Here is a 16,821-nt window from a genome sequence, read left to right on the forward strand (position 1 = left end):
AATTGTCGTATCTCACCGATCGATCGGACTTATCGTGTACCACGTAGTCGCGTGCACGTTTCACACATGGTCTCGTTACAAGATTCTCTCGTCGCGACGAATGTTATATTTCGTGGATGGTTTCTAAAAAATAAAATAAAACAAACGAACAACAGTCCATTGGCGCAAACAATTGCGCACACGTCTCGCTACCGAATTTTTCGACACGTACGTAACAGAACGCAAGATGTACGATGGTAAATTGGTACGAGTTCGTAGTAGCACGCGCCACGGACGTTCATCCCTCCAATCGACGCGAAACAAAATGGAATTGCGTAAAGGTGAACCGTAACGAATTCATTCTAACGTCTTCTGGTTAATGATCTGTTAGTAAGCCAATAGAAAAAAAGTCCGTTGTAGCCGTACAGTTCACGTTGGTTCAGGCCCAAAATAGGTCCCGGCGAAACGATTCCTCCCAACTGGCATGTCGGTTACAGAAACTGATCGTCACTAAGCCGAACTACGTAGCTTTTCTTGTGACAATCAAAGCACACCGCGTAGGAGCTACCATCTGAACAGAAAACGTGGAAAAGGCTATGTACAGCGAGGGCTACCAGCGTTCGTGTTGTTGTTCCGTTCTATTTGCTTTTTCTGTTTTTTCTTTTTTTTTTTTGTTTCTTTGTTTCGTGACTGTACAGTTATATATCGTTAAACGACCGAAGTCGTTTAACAACGTGACGTGTCAACGCGTGTCGGTCTCAGAACCCACGCTAATATACCCCTCGACTGTCGCTGCGAAGAGAATTACCGTTTCACTCGTCACCTTTTCCATACCGCGAGAGCGAATCGTGATATACTTCTTAAGGAATGTGTTTCGCGCGAAAAAAGTGGTATAGTAGCGTGAATTCCCGTGTGTATGATTGTTAATTATGTTATTTAAACTGTGATAAGCGGAAGCGATTTGTTTATTATTTCATGAAGCATTCTCGAACGAAGAAACGTGATTGGTCTTTTACGAGAGCAAGGAAGAGACGTTTGGTCGAGACGCAAGCGTTTACACAGTTTCGTTTAAACAACTTTAGTGACTGAGATTCCATTGGTAATGTGTCTTTAAGCGAAGAAGGGTATAGTTTTTTTTTTTTTTTTATATAGATAGGAGAAAGTATCTCAGAGTGATGTGCAAGATTGGACAAGAAGATGTTCTACTGTAAGAGGCCTCGATAAATACCTTTCTTTTGTCGTCGGTATCGGTGTAGTCTGTGCAAGTGACGGTAATCCGGTGGTTCATCCCCCGAGTCACTTCCTGCTGATCCGCTGCTCGATGTCGCCGAAGAACTTTCACTGCTTTCTAACATCACGTCTAATAGATTGGCTCTTGCCTGGAGAAACGTGAATTTCGTTTAAAACAAAAGGAGGACGAAGGACCGCGTCGATCGTTGGTCGCGGCTTATCGTATTCGCAACGAAACCAACTCCCAGCCGGTTTCTACGGCGGGTGTCTACGGTGGCAATCGTAATTAAACCGCTCCATGATCGATACTCACTTTCGGGTCGGTAAAGTCAATGTCTCGTTCAACGTGAACCCATCCAGTCGGACAGCAGCAGGCGAGATCCAATTTCTCGAGCGGCACCTGGGTTTCCTGGGTGACAGTGTTCTCTTCCCCCTTTCTGATCATACGATTCAGTTCGTCTATCACGTCTTTCGACGTGGCACGTTCGTGAAAGCTCAGCGATCGGTCCCTGCCTTCGATCAGTAGCGGTGCTCTTGCTGGGCTCACCTAACGAGAACGTGACATCGAAACACTCTTGCCTCAGAGGAAAAAGATTCCCGTGCACGGGTGTATAAATAAAAAGGGAACGCAGACGGAGAGATTTCGTTTAATCGCGAGTTTCCATAGTCGTATTCCTTGGTATCGAACTTACGACTGTGCTCGGCGTGGACGAGGTAGCCGCTTCCTCGTCCTCTTCGGGAACGGCGCCCAATTCAGACGGCGCGACCGTGGTGTAGGTGACACCGCCGTTACAAGCCACCGCGCTGATTATTCTCTCTTCCGGCGCCAGAGAGGGTACGGGTATCTGATCCAGCAAATCGTCGTTACTGCTCGTTTCGCCAGCGTTCTCCGCGTTGCTGCGATCTTGATCGACGGACGTTTCCATTTCGTTGCACATCCCCTCGGTTCCGCGCTCATCCTTGTTGTCGGTTTCCTCTAGAACTTTTCACATCGAGTTCAACTTCGATCCACCCTCGAGCATTTGTACGCGCGTGTATACTTTTTTTTTGCGAGCAACGAAACCGCGATTTTAACGACAATCGAAACGAACCTTCCGTTGTAAGAGTCGCGCCATTGTGTTCTAGCAGATTGTTCGGCAATTCGGCCAAATACATTTGCTGCTCGGCGATGAAGGACAACACGCTCTGCAGAGCTTGTTCCCTGTCTGGCGGCGGTCTTCCGCTTCTCGACGACGTGCTCGCCAAGCTCTTCGTGCTCTCGAACTTGACGAGCCTGTAGAAGTCTCTGGTGAAGTCCGTGCCGATGGATGGGGAGTCTGGATCGTCGCTGCAGCCGGACAGCGCGGCTGAGGATCGTTTGCTGGAATTCTCGAACGCCCCTTCCTCGCTGCTCCAGGAAGCTCCAGGACTTGTCGCGTACGGCCACGATCCGGTCGCTCTGGCATCCATCAAGAGGGCAACCTGTGCAACGAAGGAGGAGAACTCGTAAAATGAAAACCATCGAGAGGAAAATGATGAAATAAGGTGACAGTTTTACGATACGCGTTAGAAAAGTGTACGCGCAGCGGAGGGTTGAAAGAGTGAAAAGATACGAGTCGATTCCACTCCGTCGAATCCCATTCAGTCCTTACCAGTTCGCCTCCTGTTCTATCAGCGAGGTAACTGGCACCGTTCCACAAACACTCGTTCGCGTCCTCCTCCAATTCCAGAGGATTATGCTCCTTGATCGCTGGCAGCGCGGGGGTGGCGGTGGCTGTGACCGGCTCCTTCCACACCGCGGACTCGTTCTGCACAAGGTCCTCGGTGGACAACGAGAAACTCCAATCTTCCAGCTCTGCTCTATCGTATTCCAACTCGAGGAGGTCTCGATGTTGTTGAGCACTTCTGCTGTCGTCCAACCTGAAATTTGCCTCGAGCTTCAGACGCCGTCCGCCATTGCGCCTTCGATAGAATCAACATTTCAATCGGACACCGTTCCTCGCGCGTCGTAACGCGAAAAGAATAGGTAAAAACTCAACTCGAACCAGGAGACACGAGCTAGCGATGTCTGTCTAATGTAGAAAATCGTGGAAAACTGGAGACAAACCTGAGCCATTGTTGCACGTACTCCGCGTCCCAGCCCTCCTCCTCGACCAGAAGCAAAGAGGAGGATCCCATGGGGCTGGGTAGCTTGTACGGTGTGAAATTGGTGGTGGTGGTCAGCTTGAGACACAGATGACTGTCGGAGAAGCTGCGCATCACGTGCTGGTACGGGAGCAAGTCTTTGGTCGGCGGGTAGCTGTGACGTGGGTTTATCCCTACGGTGAGGTTCAACGGTAAAAACAGCACATCCGGGTCGCCAGCGTCGAGGGCGACCAGCCGCGCGTCCGGCGATACGTCCGCCTCGGTCTCGTCCGTCGCCTCTTTCAGATCTTCCAATCCCCGGGACGGCTCCTGTCGAGCGCCCTCGCCCTGCACGTCGCTGGACATCGTCGAGTAACCCTCGTCCTTGTTCCCGCTCTCTGGGCTCTCACTTCCTTCCTCCTCCGGCGGTTTCTGGGCTGAATGTTCGTGGCAAGTTATTTCTGCGTCGTTATTATTACGGTTATCATTCTAAACTGTGAATTTGCGATTCGCGTTGTTTTTTCGTCGTTAAACGGTGATACAGTGATCAACGCGTTGCGCACTGTTCAGCGACAGATTCGTACGTTTCATTGAACTTGACGGAGACCCGGTGAATTTTGAGTAACCGTCGCGTTTAATATCGATGACAACGTACCCAATGGTCTGTTCCTCCGACACTTCGTGGCGGCCATCACTGGTATTTGTAAATTGAGGGAGCGCGGCCTCGACAAAGGGACCCAAGCTGGATCGAGACCAAGCGCGGCGACCACCGCGGCCGGCCCAGCCTCGAGGATCCCTTGAATCAACTCTGTCGGACTTCCAGGGTTCGCCGCCTGGGCCAATAATCCTGAAAGCGCTCGATTTTGCGACTCGAGCTCCCGAATACGCCTCTGCAACGCACCGATTTCTTCTCTGAGACCCTACAGACGACAAAGGCCCGTAAGCACGTCTTGCACGGCCAGCAGTGCGGCGTCAACGGCGACGACAGAAAGCGCGTTAGCGGACGAACAACGGGGATCACGGACGGGACTATCGAGAATCGAGCGTGATCGTTTGCGCACACACAAGCGTTCGCCTATAATATGCGTTTACTTATATAGCAGCGCTGGAAATAATGGCACGGATTTCTATTACTTCGACTGTTACGGGCAATGCAACCTACGAACTTTTCTGTAAGCTCGCTAGAAATACGTCTCGACGAGTGTATCGTGTTCTCGTGTAACTCTGCGTGGACGCACACACTTGCAGCCTTGCTATATTTTGCAGCTTAGCGGATGGATCAGACGGGATCGATGTGTCAAGGGTCGAGTTCGGTTCGTCGATTGCGGACACTATCAAACGAGTATTAAAGTCGTACAGAATGAAAACTAAATTAAATACTATGCTCGTTGTACGTGTTAAAACTTGATCAATCCGTGCACTGTTGATAGAAAAATACAGAATGATTTACTTCAACATATGTTATCTGATGGTGAAACACGTATTTGGTAAGAAAAAAAAACCGCAAAATTAGTCTGGTTCTGCGAACGAAGGAGAAAAAGTGAGACAGACAGGAAACGATCAGAAGAAAGTAAAGTCGAGGACGTGGTAACGAGAGCATAGCAATGAACCTTTTGGGATAGAAGGGCGCGGACCACCTGGTTGGCGACGTCGTCCAGGCACCGCTCGTACTGGCGACGCTGCGCGTCCGCGTCCCGCGCCAAGGCGGCGTGCTCCGTTTCCAAGGTCGCCAGACGTGCCACCAACGCGGCGTGCACCTCACCAGCACACGCAGCCTCCAGACCGCGTAGCTGACCCCTCATCGACTCGTTCTCCAGCTGCAGCTTCGAGATCTGTGCCTGGTACTGATGCACGCGTGCCTGTTCGTGGACAAAGAGGAAATCGTGAATAGAGATCGCCACTTCCTTAGAATAATTGCGCGAGGTCATTGGAAAACAACCCCCACTCTCGCAGGCCTTTGATCATTTCACTGTTTTTATTCGTAGCTACCTCTCCTCGTGCATTTCAGGGACGAATGGGGCGTAAAATGAATTTCAAAGGAATGCCCTTGTGAATCCTCAAAGTTTGACCACCGCTACTCCTCGAATCCGACGGGGCAATACAATAGTTTCGAGAGCTCCTCCAAGGCCCTCGAGTGCATTTTTCACGAGGCCCAGCCTCGCTGCATCCCGCAGCCAGGGTTAATAACACGAGCGGCCGTTATTAGCAGAAAAGCGTTTAACGTTAAATTAGGGTTGCGGAGACCTGTCGGAGACAGGGGTGCTAATAGAGGGTGCGTGTGTCTGATTTATAACAGTCGTGCCAGCCAGCAGGCCCTTGCTAATGTCTACACCCCCTTCTTCTTCCGAAAATCGAAGGGTGGGCAACGATTTTCTGTCATTCCGCAGGGTGGACGGGAAAATAAAACTAGAAACTGGCCCGCGCTTCTTGGAATTCACCCCGCGAAGTCGTTCGCGGCGTTTCCCGTTGCCGCCGCGTGATTTATAGCCGCGTTGGACGGTTTTCGGGATGTCTCTGAGTCGCGCGGATCGACGCCAGAGAAATTTCTAATCTAACTGCGAGCTGGCGTCGTCGCGACAGCTGGAGGGTGGTTCGTAACGGGGATGGCGCCGACTGGGAATCCTTTAACGGGTCGAACGGCAATTCTTGAGGAATATTAATGGTTGCAACGTGGATAACGGTTGTCCACGTAGTCTTGCAGCTCTCGATAGACCTAATTAATCCATAATTAACACCATCAATCTTTTACTGCCCCTAATTAGAACATAGTGTGGAATATGTGCAAAGGAAAGTGGGATCAGCGAGGGTTAAGTCTATTCCTTGACCTTTAAACGGGAATTTATTAATAAATCTACAACCCCACTTAATGAATCTCCCTGTCTGTCCATCGATCGATGTAACATAATTTCCATGGAATACGAACGCTGGTTCTACTTTCCGGCCAGAAGAATTATATGCAGCACAGTTTCGAACAAACTTTCCTGCCAGAAGATCGCAACGGAAGGGAAGGGAGTACCCTCCGCGAGTGAAATCGAACAACCACGCGGGGAACACACTTGTAAAACGTGCTTCCTCATAGTCGACAGAGGGATTTTTAGGGGGTCGCCAGGGTGAGGTTGGCAGCGTCGGCGGTGGGGCGGGCCGACATTGAACCAGGGGATCGAGTGACGATCGATAATAAACGGTATTTCGTGGGGCAGTGATGCACACCCCTCGTCTCTCTGAATCTACGACTCTTTTAGAAGCAAACCGGCCGTGAACGAGATAGTGCGCGCCCATTCTAAGGGCTCGCAGCCAAACGCGGCCGTTTGCCGTTTCCTCCCTTCCTCATCGCAGCCGGCCGCGTTGCGTTACTTCGTTAAGTCTCGAATATTGGCCGTTGGCAAATATGTGGCAAAAGTATCGTCGGTTATATTGCGCGCGTCGGACTTTTTTACTTAGGAAACCGAGGGGAGATTTGGCGGACGCGCTGTTTTACGAAGGCTCGCCGTCAAACGGAGCCGCGGAACACCTGATCACGTCGTTAAGAACATTTTTTAAACTCGTTTGCGAGATTCTTAATCACGTACGAGTCGAGGATGCGCGCTATACCTTTAATTGAGTACGATCGTTGGCTGAGAATCGTGAAATGTCAGCGTTAGAAAATGTCGAGGGTGAAATTGCACCAGTGTTAAGATTCCAAGATTAAGGATGGATCTCCCCAAGGAAAGAAATTAAGACGATTTTACGCGATACGCGCGCGAAGCTTTCGATAACCGCGATCATTTCATTTTCCTGTCCGCGCATCAAAGTCACTTTGATCCCGCTCTTCGATGGAAGCTCGATCGAGAGGCCACGCTACATTTCCCTCTCCGCAATTCGATTGTATCGTGAAGTTAATTGAAACGCCAAACTTGATCACCGACGAGCCTGCGAGCCCCAAAAGGATCCTTTAATCTTACCGATCGAGCGTTTCTAATCGACGCGGAATATATATACACGCCGCCGTCTACGATCCGTTGTTGCTTGGCGGATTAAAAGTACCGCGTAAGAGGGTGAAATAAATTGCGTTACGCGAATTCAACGCTTTGTGTCGTTGCCAGGAGCCAGTGGTACATGACAACTCGAGCTGAAATACAATAACAGCCCGCTGGTCCGCGTCGCTACAGCGTTGTTATTGGACCAGGGGGTGTGGGAATGGAGGCTTTTTACGAGAGTGTCATCGTGTCTCGAGTTTTGTTTACAGAAAAACGAGGGAAAAGGAAGGAGAGAGAGAGAGAGAGAGAGAGAGGGAAATGAGGGGAAGTAGCTGGAACAATAAACGCTGGATACTCTATTCCATTCGATCGACCAGAGCGAGGAGTTTGGCAGCCTCTTCGTTATCTGCTCGTGCTCATCGACAACGGGGAGCACCGCGCGTACGGATCGAAGGGAGACATTTCGCCTTTCATTTCGCCCCGGCTCGGGGAGGCCAACGCTAAAATCGGATGAGCCACTCGAACGAATATAAATTTAAGGAGGACGACGCTCCGCGGAATTGAAATCCGGCCTCCCTTCGGATAGAAAGGGACCCGGTGCTCGGATCTAACGCCGGAATACGACCAATTATCGGGCAATCCTGCTCCTCTTCTCGAGTCAAAAGTTTTAATGGCGCCTCGTCGCTGCGTAACCGATAGCGGCTCGCGGGGCGAAAGAAACGATGTAGCGACCGATTGTTAAAAGTTTCCCTTCGTTTTATCAACCGTGATAAATTTATTTCGTTTACCAATGACCAGATGTAACGATATCGATTATTACACATCTTCAAATTAATAATATTAAAGATGGACTTACCTCGTAAGAAAGCGTGAGCGCGGTTTTCTCTTGCTTCAGCTGTTCGGCCCTGTGCTTGTGCTGCAGCAATCCCCGTGACGTCTCCTCCATCCTGGAACAGAAACAAACTCGCTTGAGGGAGCAGTCCAATTTTAATTCTCGTCGAAAAGATTCTAATTGAACCGGAACAACCCGGCCCAATCTCTTTACCCCCCTTTCGATTGCTTCCATCGGGCTAATTCTACCGTGAAATACGAATACCTCTCAGAGTTCGACGTAACCCGTCAGGGCTGAAGCGATCGTCGATAAATAAAATTTGAACGAAGGAAACGCAGAGAGTGAAACCACGTCGAGTAACCAGTGTCGCGAGCAATTTTCGATCGTGCTACAGGATTTCACGGTTAAATGGTTTATGGGCTCAAACGATCGCCAGAGTGTTATCGTAGCCGATGTTATCGTTATGATTATAGAGGTGAGAAATTGTCACGGTAGGGAGAGCACGGTAATGGATACAATTGCGGGACGTGTTGTCACAGCTGCGTTGCGAATAAAAAAAGGTGCCTGGTTCGGAAGACAGTTGCTGCTCCACCCTATTCCACCGCAACGTTCAACCCCATTGCGACGTGCGATCGTTTAATCTATTCGCGTAACGATCCTTTATATATACACCGATGAAATACGAGAATCCTTCGAAATTTTCTACGCTGTGAGAGAAATTTAAAACGAGAAAATACAAGAAAATAAAAATTCAGCGATGCACCGAATTATAAATATGAAGAATTTCGCGCGAAGATAAGGGAGAACGCGTAACTCTCTGAGAGAACGGGAGAACACGGTGAAAGGAAGACCTGAAACAAAGTTTGAAACATACATAAAGAAGAGGGGTAGTGGATTCGTCAACTTTGGCCACCCACTTTAAGAGACAACCTTCGTCCTAGTTCTAACCCAATAATTCCACGAGCGTGCCCAGAGGTTTATCCGCACGTTTTCGTGGCTCGAGAGCTGAAAAAACCACCCCCTGGCGACTGCGTTCATTCGATTATCCGTTTTCTTCGCGGGCGCCAGCGATGTTCCGGCAGACAAATTTCTTGGTGCGCACGCTCCGCGGGCTTAATGATCTGATTAGAGATACAAGAGGGTCCCGGGGACTGAGATATGAAGCCGATTTAAGCTTTTCGAGGGAGACGAACCGTGGGGCTCGCCTCCGACACGCCTGGCAACACCCTTTTCGTCCCACTGGCGGCTCCACCGTGCCTTCCTTCTGGCTCTTTCCGAACTAACTTTCCGAACTAACTGCGCGCTTCCACGGGGGCCATCGCGTCCAATTGTTTTCTATCGTCGGAGCCATCTGCAGGAACGCGGAAGGCTTTAATTAATGAAGATTAATTGATAATTACGAGCCACCGCCGTCGCCGTTGACTAACACCCCCGCGCGCGACTCGTCTCTCGCGCGGAAAATTAATTTTAAAAATGTACGAGTTTCATGCTAGCTTTCCTTGCTTTACGCGATGAGCCATTCTGTGAATTTTTATGCACCACGCGGAAAGTTTGTAGATTTAGAAATTTGCGAAAATTTCTAACGATGTTCTTTCGCGTGGATCGGTAAGGGAATGATAATAAATGGAGTCAGAGTCGATCGTCAAGCGTCGCCAATTCCAGGCTCGATAATTAAGCTTCCTTCGAGTAACTCGCTAAGCTGCGGATCGATTCCAATTTATTGTTCCACGGTTTAAATCGCCTGGGCAACGCCATTATCGTCCGCGTTGCCTACGGCGTCGTCTCATAGACGGTTCCGTTCGTGTACATATTGGATCGTGAAAAGAAACTCCGCGAGTAAGCTGATTGTCCCGACGGACTTGCTTGTTCAGACACCCTGGATTCTGTGTATATATTCGCGGAGTTCGAGGACGTTAATCGGCTTAAAAGTCCGCTCGTTAAAGTTCACAGTTTGCCTTAACTCTTAATGTGCTTCCGGAACGATCACGACAATGGTCCCCGGCAGGATCGAAGCGTCCGATCGGGCTGCCCTCGCGCCCGTAAGATACACCGTGGCTCTTTATTTCACGCGCCTGTTCGAAGGTGACTACGTTTTACGCGTTCGACTTTTCTTCAGCCCGTTCACGATCGCTCCTCGACTACTTTGCGCTCGCTTCGTTTCCATTTCGTTTGCTTAATGCCTCGCGGAATTTTTCCGATACCAGATGAGTTGCAGAGTTAAAGACGATACGTCGATAACGCTTCAGATTACAAAATTTGAAACAATAGTAATCTGAATTATTAGCGAAGATATGGGGTAAGATTTGCAAGTTCAAATTTAAGAATAAAAAAAAATTGAAACCCAAACGTGCGAATTTAAATTGTAAGATTGAGAAAGCTAAGAAGTATTCTTGCAAGGAAAGTTCAAGAGGGTTGGGATTTGTAACAATGCCCATTAACGCCGAGATATTTGTCAAATCCAGATCTAACATCGCTCAGATATGAATGGAAGCGTTGAAATATAGAAGAAACGAATTTTGAAGCAAACGCGTAGGATTGGTGTTTATTTTCGTTCGCTAGGGGGTGAATTCTTAGCCGGGAGAATCCTATTTCTCCTACGAGTGTAACGGAATAATTCATGGCTGCCAGAAGTAACCCCGTAACCTCCTTCATTAGAGTTTTACCCGTAGGTCGGTTCCAGCCGGATGAGACGGGGAAGGACTTTCCACGGTGACTCCTCCGCGTAACTTATCAACCGGGGTGCCATTTCAGGCGTCAGGCTTAAGAACAATGCTCCGCAAACAGTAATTATAAGTGCAAACAGAAGAGCGATTGCCAGCGGGGCAGTCATACGATGAATAATCAAGATCGCAGAACTAAGGGCTCCCTTTATGCTCTTCCGCGAAGTCTCCGCGGATTTCTTCGTCCTTGATTATCTGATCCCGTGGAACTTCAAACAGAACCCAACTATCCGAGGATTAATCGGCCCTCTGCGCGAAGATACGATCCTAATTCAGGCTTATACTTCGCGTAGAAGATTTCAAACAATTGCGATCCAAATGATCACAGTCTCGAACTTTAAAACGATTCGCGAGATAAAGAAAGCGGATGGAACTCGATCACTGCACGGAGCATCTCTCCGACGAGTGTCGCGAACATTTCTTCCTTCCTTTAATTAAGCCTCTGAAACGAATTTCACGCTTTCTTCCGTGGTTAAAGCGGCTTTTTTGCCAACCGCGGATGCGCTCCTCGCGAGGAAGAAAAAGAGCGCTTTGGGTCGCGATAAAAAAAGGCGAACAGCGGAGACAATGCGGGGAAGGCGCATTGTCCCCGACGGTATCCGGCCGTTCCGACGAGCGAGCGGAAGATGATTATCGTTTAATGAAAGTCCGGCTACCGCGTCGCGTATAATTCGCCGCGGCCTGTTCCTGCATCATTATTATCGAGTTTGCGCGGCGATAGTCGTGAATCACCGGGAACGGCTGCCCGCTGCCACGTGTTCCGGTTCCGTTGACAGAAAACCTCGACCGCCGTTGCAACGAACGAGGAACGGGGAAGATTGAGCGTCGAAATTAACTAACTTCTTCGAATCTCGTGGTTACCAACGGTCACGTTACCTCACAGTGAAAGTTGAAGAGGTGTAGAAGTGCGGACAAGGCAGAAGGAAATTCTTAAGGGTGGTCTGCACGGGAATCATTATTGCTCTCTGATTTAATTTTATACGTAGGAACTAACGACTGTTCCTAGTGGTAAAAAATGACTGTTAAATCTCAAATTAGTAAGCTACAAATTTCATCGAATTCTCTACGGGCAACAGTCGCAGCAGAAAAAGAATGAAAGAGTGGTAGGTGAAATTGCATCGCGTTCCGAACGAGAGACCATAAATTCGCGTGTTTCATTAAAATCTATGGCGGATAAAAAAATAAAAGGGGACCGTTGCAGCACGATCCATCGGGCACTCGATCGCTGCACTTTACGCGGGAAACGGCTGGAACGCAGCAACGCGGAAAAAGGGTTGCCCTGCAGAATGTAATCCGCCCCCCCCCCCCCTGTTTCATTATTGTAGCAGCGCGCGCGGACGACAGTAATTGCCACTGGCCTGCGCTTTGTCGAGAAATTGATCAAGAGGCTCTCCCGTTTCCGTTCCCCGCGGCGTACCAACCGCCCGTTCCCTTTCGACGATCGTTCCCGACTTCTTTCCCAGGCAACATCCCCGCGAAAACCATTAATCTCGCTCCGTGACATGGCCCGGGTCGCGCGCATTTTTCAGCCGGGAACAAGCATCCGCGGAAGACGTATCGCCGCGAAAGGCGATCGACGAATCTTTGCCAATCCTCTGGCGATAAATTCGGCAACTGTACGATTACTTTCGCTGCCGTTTTGTCGGGTAACGGCGGAAGGGTTGGAAGGGTAGTTGCCGTGACGAAATGAGATTTATTCGAATTTCCGTACCGCGTATGTTCCGTTTTCTATGCCCGCGTGCTGCTGGAAGTAGCGAGCTTTCGTTAGTAAAACAGACGAGAAACTAATCTCGTATTTCAAACCGGAAGAATCTATCGCCATGTAAAACTGATGAAAACGAAAATAATGGAAAGCACAGATGTTATAATAAAATAATGAGATAATAAATAAAAATGACAGAATTAACCTATCAAGATGCCACGAAGATGTTTCGCGTTTCCATCTTATGTCTGACTTATCGCGTGCTTCAACTACTCGCGCTCGCGACAAATTCGTATAACCACTGAATCTCGCGTAACCTTTCCGTGGCTCTCGAGCGCGGAGAGGACCAGAACAACCGCGGAGGGTAACGCACACAGAGGCAGTCTAAATTATAGTTAGCTGGCAGTGATCAGCCTGCTCAAAACAAAACTAAATCCTTGTCTCAACACCGGTCTGAAACAATACCTGCGACGTATACGGTATTGTTCCCCCGGAACACCCTGCTAAATAAACCAAAGGAGCTCATTATATGCAGACCTTCCGCCGCCGGTTCGACTACCAACCCCCGTTATAACATAATCCTCCCAGAATAAACGTATTTCAATAGTACAGCTGCGCCGCCCGCAGATGTTTCACCCTTGAACGCTCGACCGCGACAAAATTGATCTAACAAATCGTCAAGTCGCCGGTGTACCTAAGCCAGCGGCGTCAGGACCAAGTTCTGAACCTATGGAAACCGCGTTAATATTATTAATGCCACGTCCGCGAGTGCAACTTAACATTTGGTCTCGCGGAGAATTATTGTCTTACTTGACACGCTGGGATGTTCGAGGATTTGGGCGATCCTACAAGATACTGTTAAGTCCCTTTCTTTTCGCGTACAACGCTGTACACTTATCGAAGCCACGAATGATTATTAAATTATAGAACGTATTGATTATGAAAATTGTGCGATAAAATCTGTGGATAGAAGACCGTGAACGCGCAACTTCTGGCGCTGTATAGTTCAGGGTAACGCTGCGTAACCTAGGCGGTTTATATTAATAAGTAGAAAGCAGGGGCGAGAAGTATTAATACCGTCCCGTCGTAATCGTTACCACGTAATAAATTCCACGGACGATAATAACGGAGGCGCACGAAGGTGGATCCGACACCCGCCCCTCGCGATTCAATAATACATCCGCGGCTACCTGTTTACCCTTACCCGCTGTCTGCATTTGCACAGCTCGTGTGTGCGCGCGCGTGGACGTGCGTGCCCCGTTCTATCGTTCACGTGCGATCTGACGTGTAAACAATAATTGCTCGCCGGCTGAGAGGATTTCAAGAAGGGGCGGGAGCCTTCGGCGAAGCGCGATCGTGTGTCGTCGCGATCGATACGGAGAAACTAACAGGGCGCAAAAACCGGGGATGAGAAAGGGTCGAGCCGAGTTTCTGCAAATTATTCGCGCTCCTCATACGCGAGCGGAATGCGAGAGGATTACTCTTTTGGGGTGGCGCGTAAGTGCACGCGAGAGGGGTAGTTTGTATAGATTCGCGGCTGAGGAAAAAGGGTTCAGGAATTGTTTCTTTAAGTCTATTGACCGCACTTTGGGAGCCTTGGGAAGACTTTCAAGTGCTTTTGTGTCATTGCTCCAACAGATTACAGTCGTCGATTGTTAACCTCGAACAAGTTCGAGTGGACAGTGACTAGCTTTGATCTGGAATGAAAGTTCAATACCCTTTTCCTTACGAACTCTTTCGTCAATTTGAAGTTTAGATAGTAGAGGAATATGAATTCGAATCATTTCGAGCTCGCGCAATCTAGTCGCATAACAATCGCAGAAATTGCTGACATTATTACATAATGGATAACATCTTCCAAGATTGTGCAGACGGTTGTGTAATCGCTCCAGTAGATCACAGATCTGGAACTGGGTTTCCTTCATCGAGTTAGCCGAGCGGAGGCGTCTGTTTTTGCCAAATGGCCGTTTTATATCATTTCTGGGGATGTTCACGACCCAATCGGCATTCTCCTTGGTTTTTATTACCGTTGCGCTCCCGAGAAAATTGTCCTGCTGCTACATTGCCCGTTTACATTAACCGAACCAGTTCGCTCCAAGTTTTATCTCTTTGCTTCGTTCTTGTTACACGCGTATGTCCAACAATGAAAGAGAGACGAAAGAGACGCGCAGTTTCCGCGAGAAAAGTTCGTCGAAGCCTCGGATGGCCGGAAACGATCGTGGAAGCCGTTCGCCCCGTAAGCCACCGTAGAAGTGCATAATTTGTTAGTGACTCGCAGAAACAATGCGACAAATATAGGGTAACGCGTCTCTCGTAATGCATTCGTACGGATTGCGTGAGGCTGTTGACAGGGAAGACAAACGCGGTTTCTGGGCTAGTTAGGGTGGTCGTGTGCCTTTTCTGAGAAGGTGGCGGTAAAGTTTGATAGCAAACAAGATTGGATAGCGAGCAGCGGCGCGATAATGGCTGGTTTATTAGACGAGACCGCACTTTTTCGCTCGACACGCACCAGGGTAAGCCGCTGCGCGCAGAGGGTTGAGAAGAATCGTTCCATCTGTTTGCTCGTGGCAGAGAAATCCATACGACCCGTTACGCTGGCGATGCCTCGTTGCGCAAGGAATTAACGCGCGCTGTAATTTAACGAGGAAGAAGAAACGAGCGCAACGCTCGCAGCGAGGAATTCAAATGGAATTTTTAACGATAGGTTATCCGATCTTCGATCTTCCTTTGACAAGCGCGCGGCGAGTGGAACGAAACGTTGCTGCATGGGAATCGATGGCTTATCGCCCACCCACCGTGGCTTCGTCGAAGGGCGACGATAATCGAGCGAGGCTCGCGCGATTATTTTCCCACAGACGCGCCCTTTATCGAATCGAATCGGATCGCGTGTCACTCGTGGCATCCCATTATGAGGAACGAAATCTACCCCAATTTTCAATCCACGGAACGTTCGATTATCCCGGTGAGTGACAGCTTTGATCGAACAGAGCCGACAGCCCTCGAAAATTCACTGTGTTTCGCTGGAATTGTTAACAATTCATTGGCACAATGGGACGTTCCAGCAATTTTTCTAAATATTATCTATTACACGAGAAACCCTTGTCGTCGATGTTTCTGGCACGACGCGAGAGCCGAGGACGCAGATGCGGAGGGTGCAGTATCAATACGGAAGACATCTTTCAATCGAACAGCACGCGAAGGGGGTTAAGCAGGCTCGATCCATCCTCGAATCGATCGACGGCTCGAGCGGACCGCCACGTGGAGGCTAATAATACGCACCCCCCGTTGAATTGACCCGTGACCGCGATGCAATATTCCTTTGCGCGGCGGTCGTTTTCATGAAAGCCGGCTTAATTAACGACGAAACCGCGTGACGCGGTCGTACATACGGCAACCGTTGATGATCGTTCGGAGGTGGCAGGAGCGTGCATACCCCGGTGCCGCGTCGCTGCTCGCGGATGCGTTTACGACAAAAGGAGCCGGGGGTGGACCGGGAAACGGTCGTAAAACGCGTAATAAACGGGTGGCCCCGTGTGTATCTGGCTAATACAATGCGACGGCGAGCGTGGCTGACGGCCACTCGTAAACCCGTGTTCGTCGAAATAAATTGAACGCCGCCGTCACACGGCTAAATGTCTCGATCCCATGCAACGCAATAACCTCGAACGTGCCCCGGAACCGTGAACAACGCGACATTGAACGGGTGGACCACGCGTACCGTTTCCCTGGCTCGCGATTAAATCATCCATCGGTCGTTAGGCTTATTTCCAGACTCGTCCCGCCGCGTCACCGTATCGTTCTCGTTGATTGGGTCCGCGCGGTGCCTGCGCGGAACGATGATTGAAAATATCGGCGAATTTTTGCGCGATATCGCTTCCAGCCGCGTTGAAGGGCGACAGACGCTCGCGACAGAAACGACAGGCGGGTGCTGCTTGCGAGCCGCTTGCCACTCGATAACTATCAACGATCGCGCGGTAATTAACGCGAGCGGGGTGAATTTCGCGAGGCGGCAGTTTTCGTAACATTTTGCGAAGCACCGAAAATCTGATGGGGCGCGCACGCGCGGCCCGTATCTCACGAGCATAATTGCAACGGGGGGTCACGCAATTACCCCGGGAAAAATGAAAAGTGTCGGCAGGAAATGGCGGGTAATTCGACGTTAATGGCCGTCGAGGCGGCTGGTCCTGCCATAATTACGCGGGCAATTTTCGATCGTTACCATCGGAGAGATTGCCATTTCCACGGTGGCCCTTTGGAATCCGATAATTTTCACCTATCATTTCCTGGTTTCCGGGGACG

General features: G+C 49.6%; 1 protein-coding gene across 10 annotated transcripts in view; it reads right to left on the reverse strand.

Annotated features, from left to right (window-relative positions):
• LOC143425524 (uncharacterized) overlaps positions 1-16,821 on the reverse strand; it is a 268,189-nt gene that overhangs the window by 1,317 nt on the left and 250,051 nt on the right. For 3 of the 10 annotated variants that reach the window (XM_076898399.1, XM_076898406.1, XM_076898405.1), the window contains exons 7-15: positions 8,125-8,215; positions 4,923-5,171; positions 3,968-4,232; positions 3,296-3,773; positions 2,841-3,150; positions 2,301-2,670; positions 1,902-2,191; positions 1,523-1,756; positions 1,208-1,358 (exon numbers count right to left, since the gene is read on the reverse strand). In XM_076898399.1, the coding sequence (XP_076754514.1) occupies positions 1,208-1,358; positions 1,523-1,756; positions 1,902-2,191; positions 2,301-2,670; positions 2,841-3,150; positions 3,296-3,773; positions 3,968-4,232; positions 4,923-5,171; positions 8,125-8,215 (2,438 nt within the window). Of the gene's footprint in view, positions 1-405; positions 551-1,207; positions 1,359-1,522; positions 1,757-1,901; positions 2,192-2,300; positions 2,671-2,840; positions 3,151-3,295; positions 3,774-3,967; positions 4,233-4,922; positions 5,172-8,124; positions 8,216-16,821 lie in introns of all 10 variants that reach the window. The other 7 variants (XR_013102046.1, XR_013102047.1, XM_076898401.1 and 4 more) reach the window with 6 other exon arrangements.

This window comes from Xylocopa sonorina, chromosome 7 (genome assembly GCF_050948175.1).
Source record: "Xylocopa sonorina isolate GNS202 chromosome 7, iyXylSono1_principal, whole genome shotgun sequence".
Taxonomy (NCBI): domain Eukaryota; kingdom Metazoa; phylum Arthropoda; class Insecta; order Hymenoptera; family Apidae; genus Xylocopa; species Xylocopa sonorina.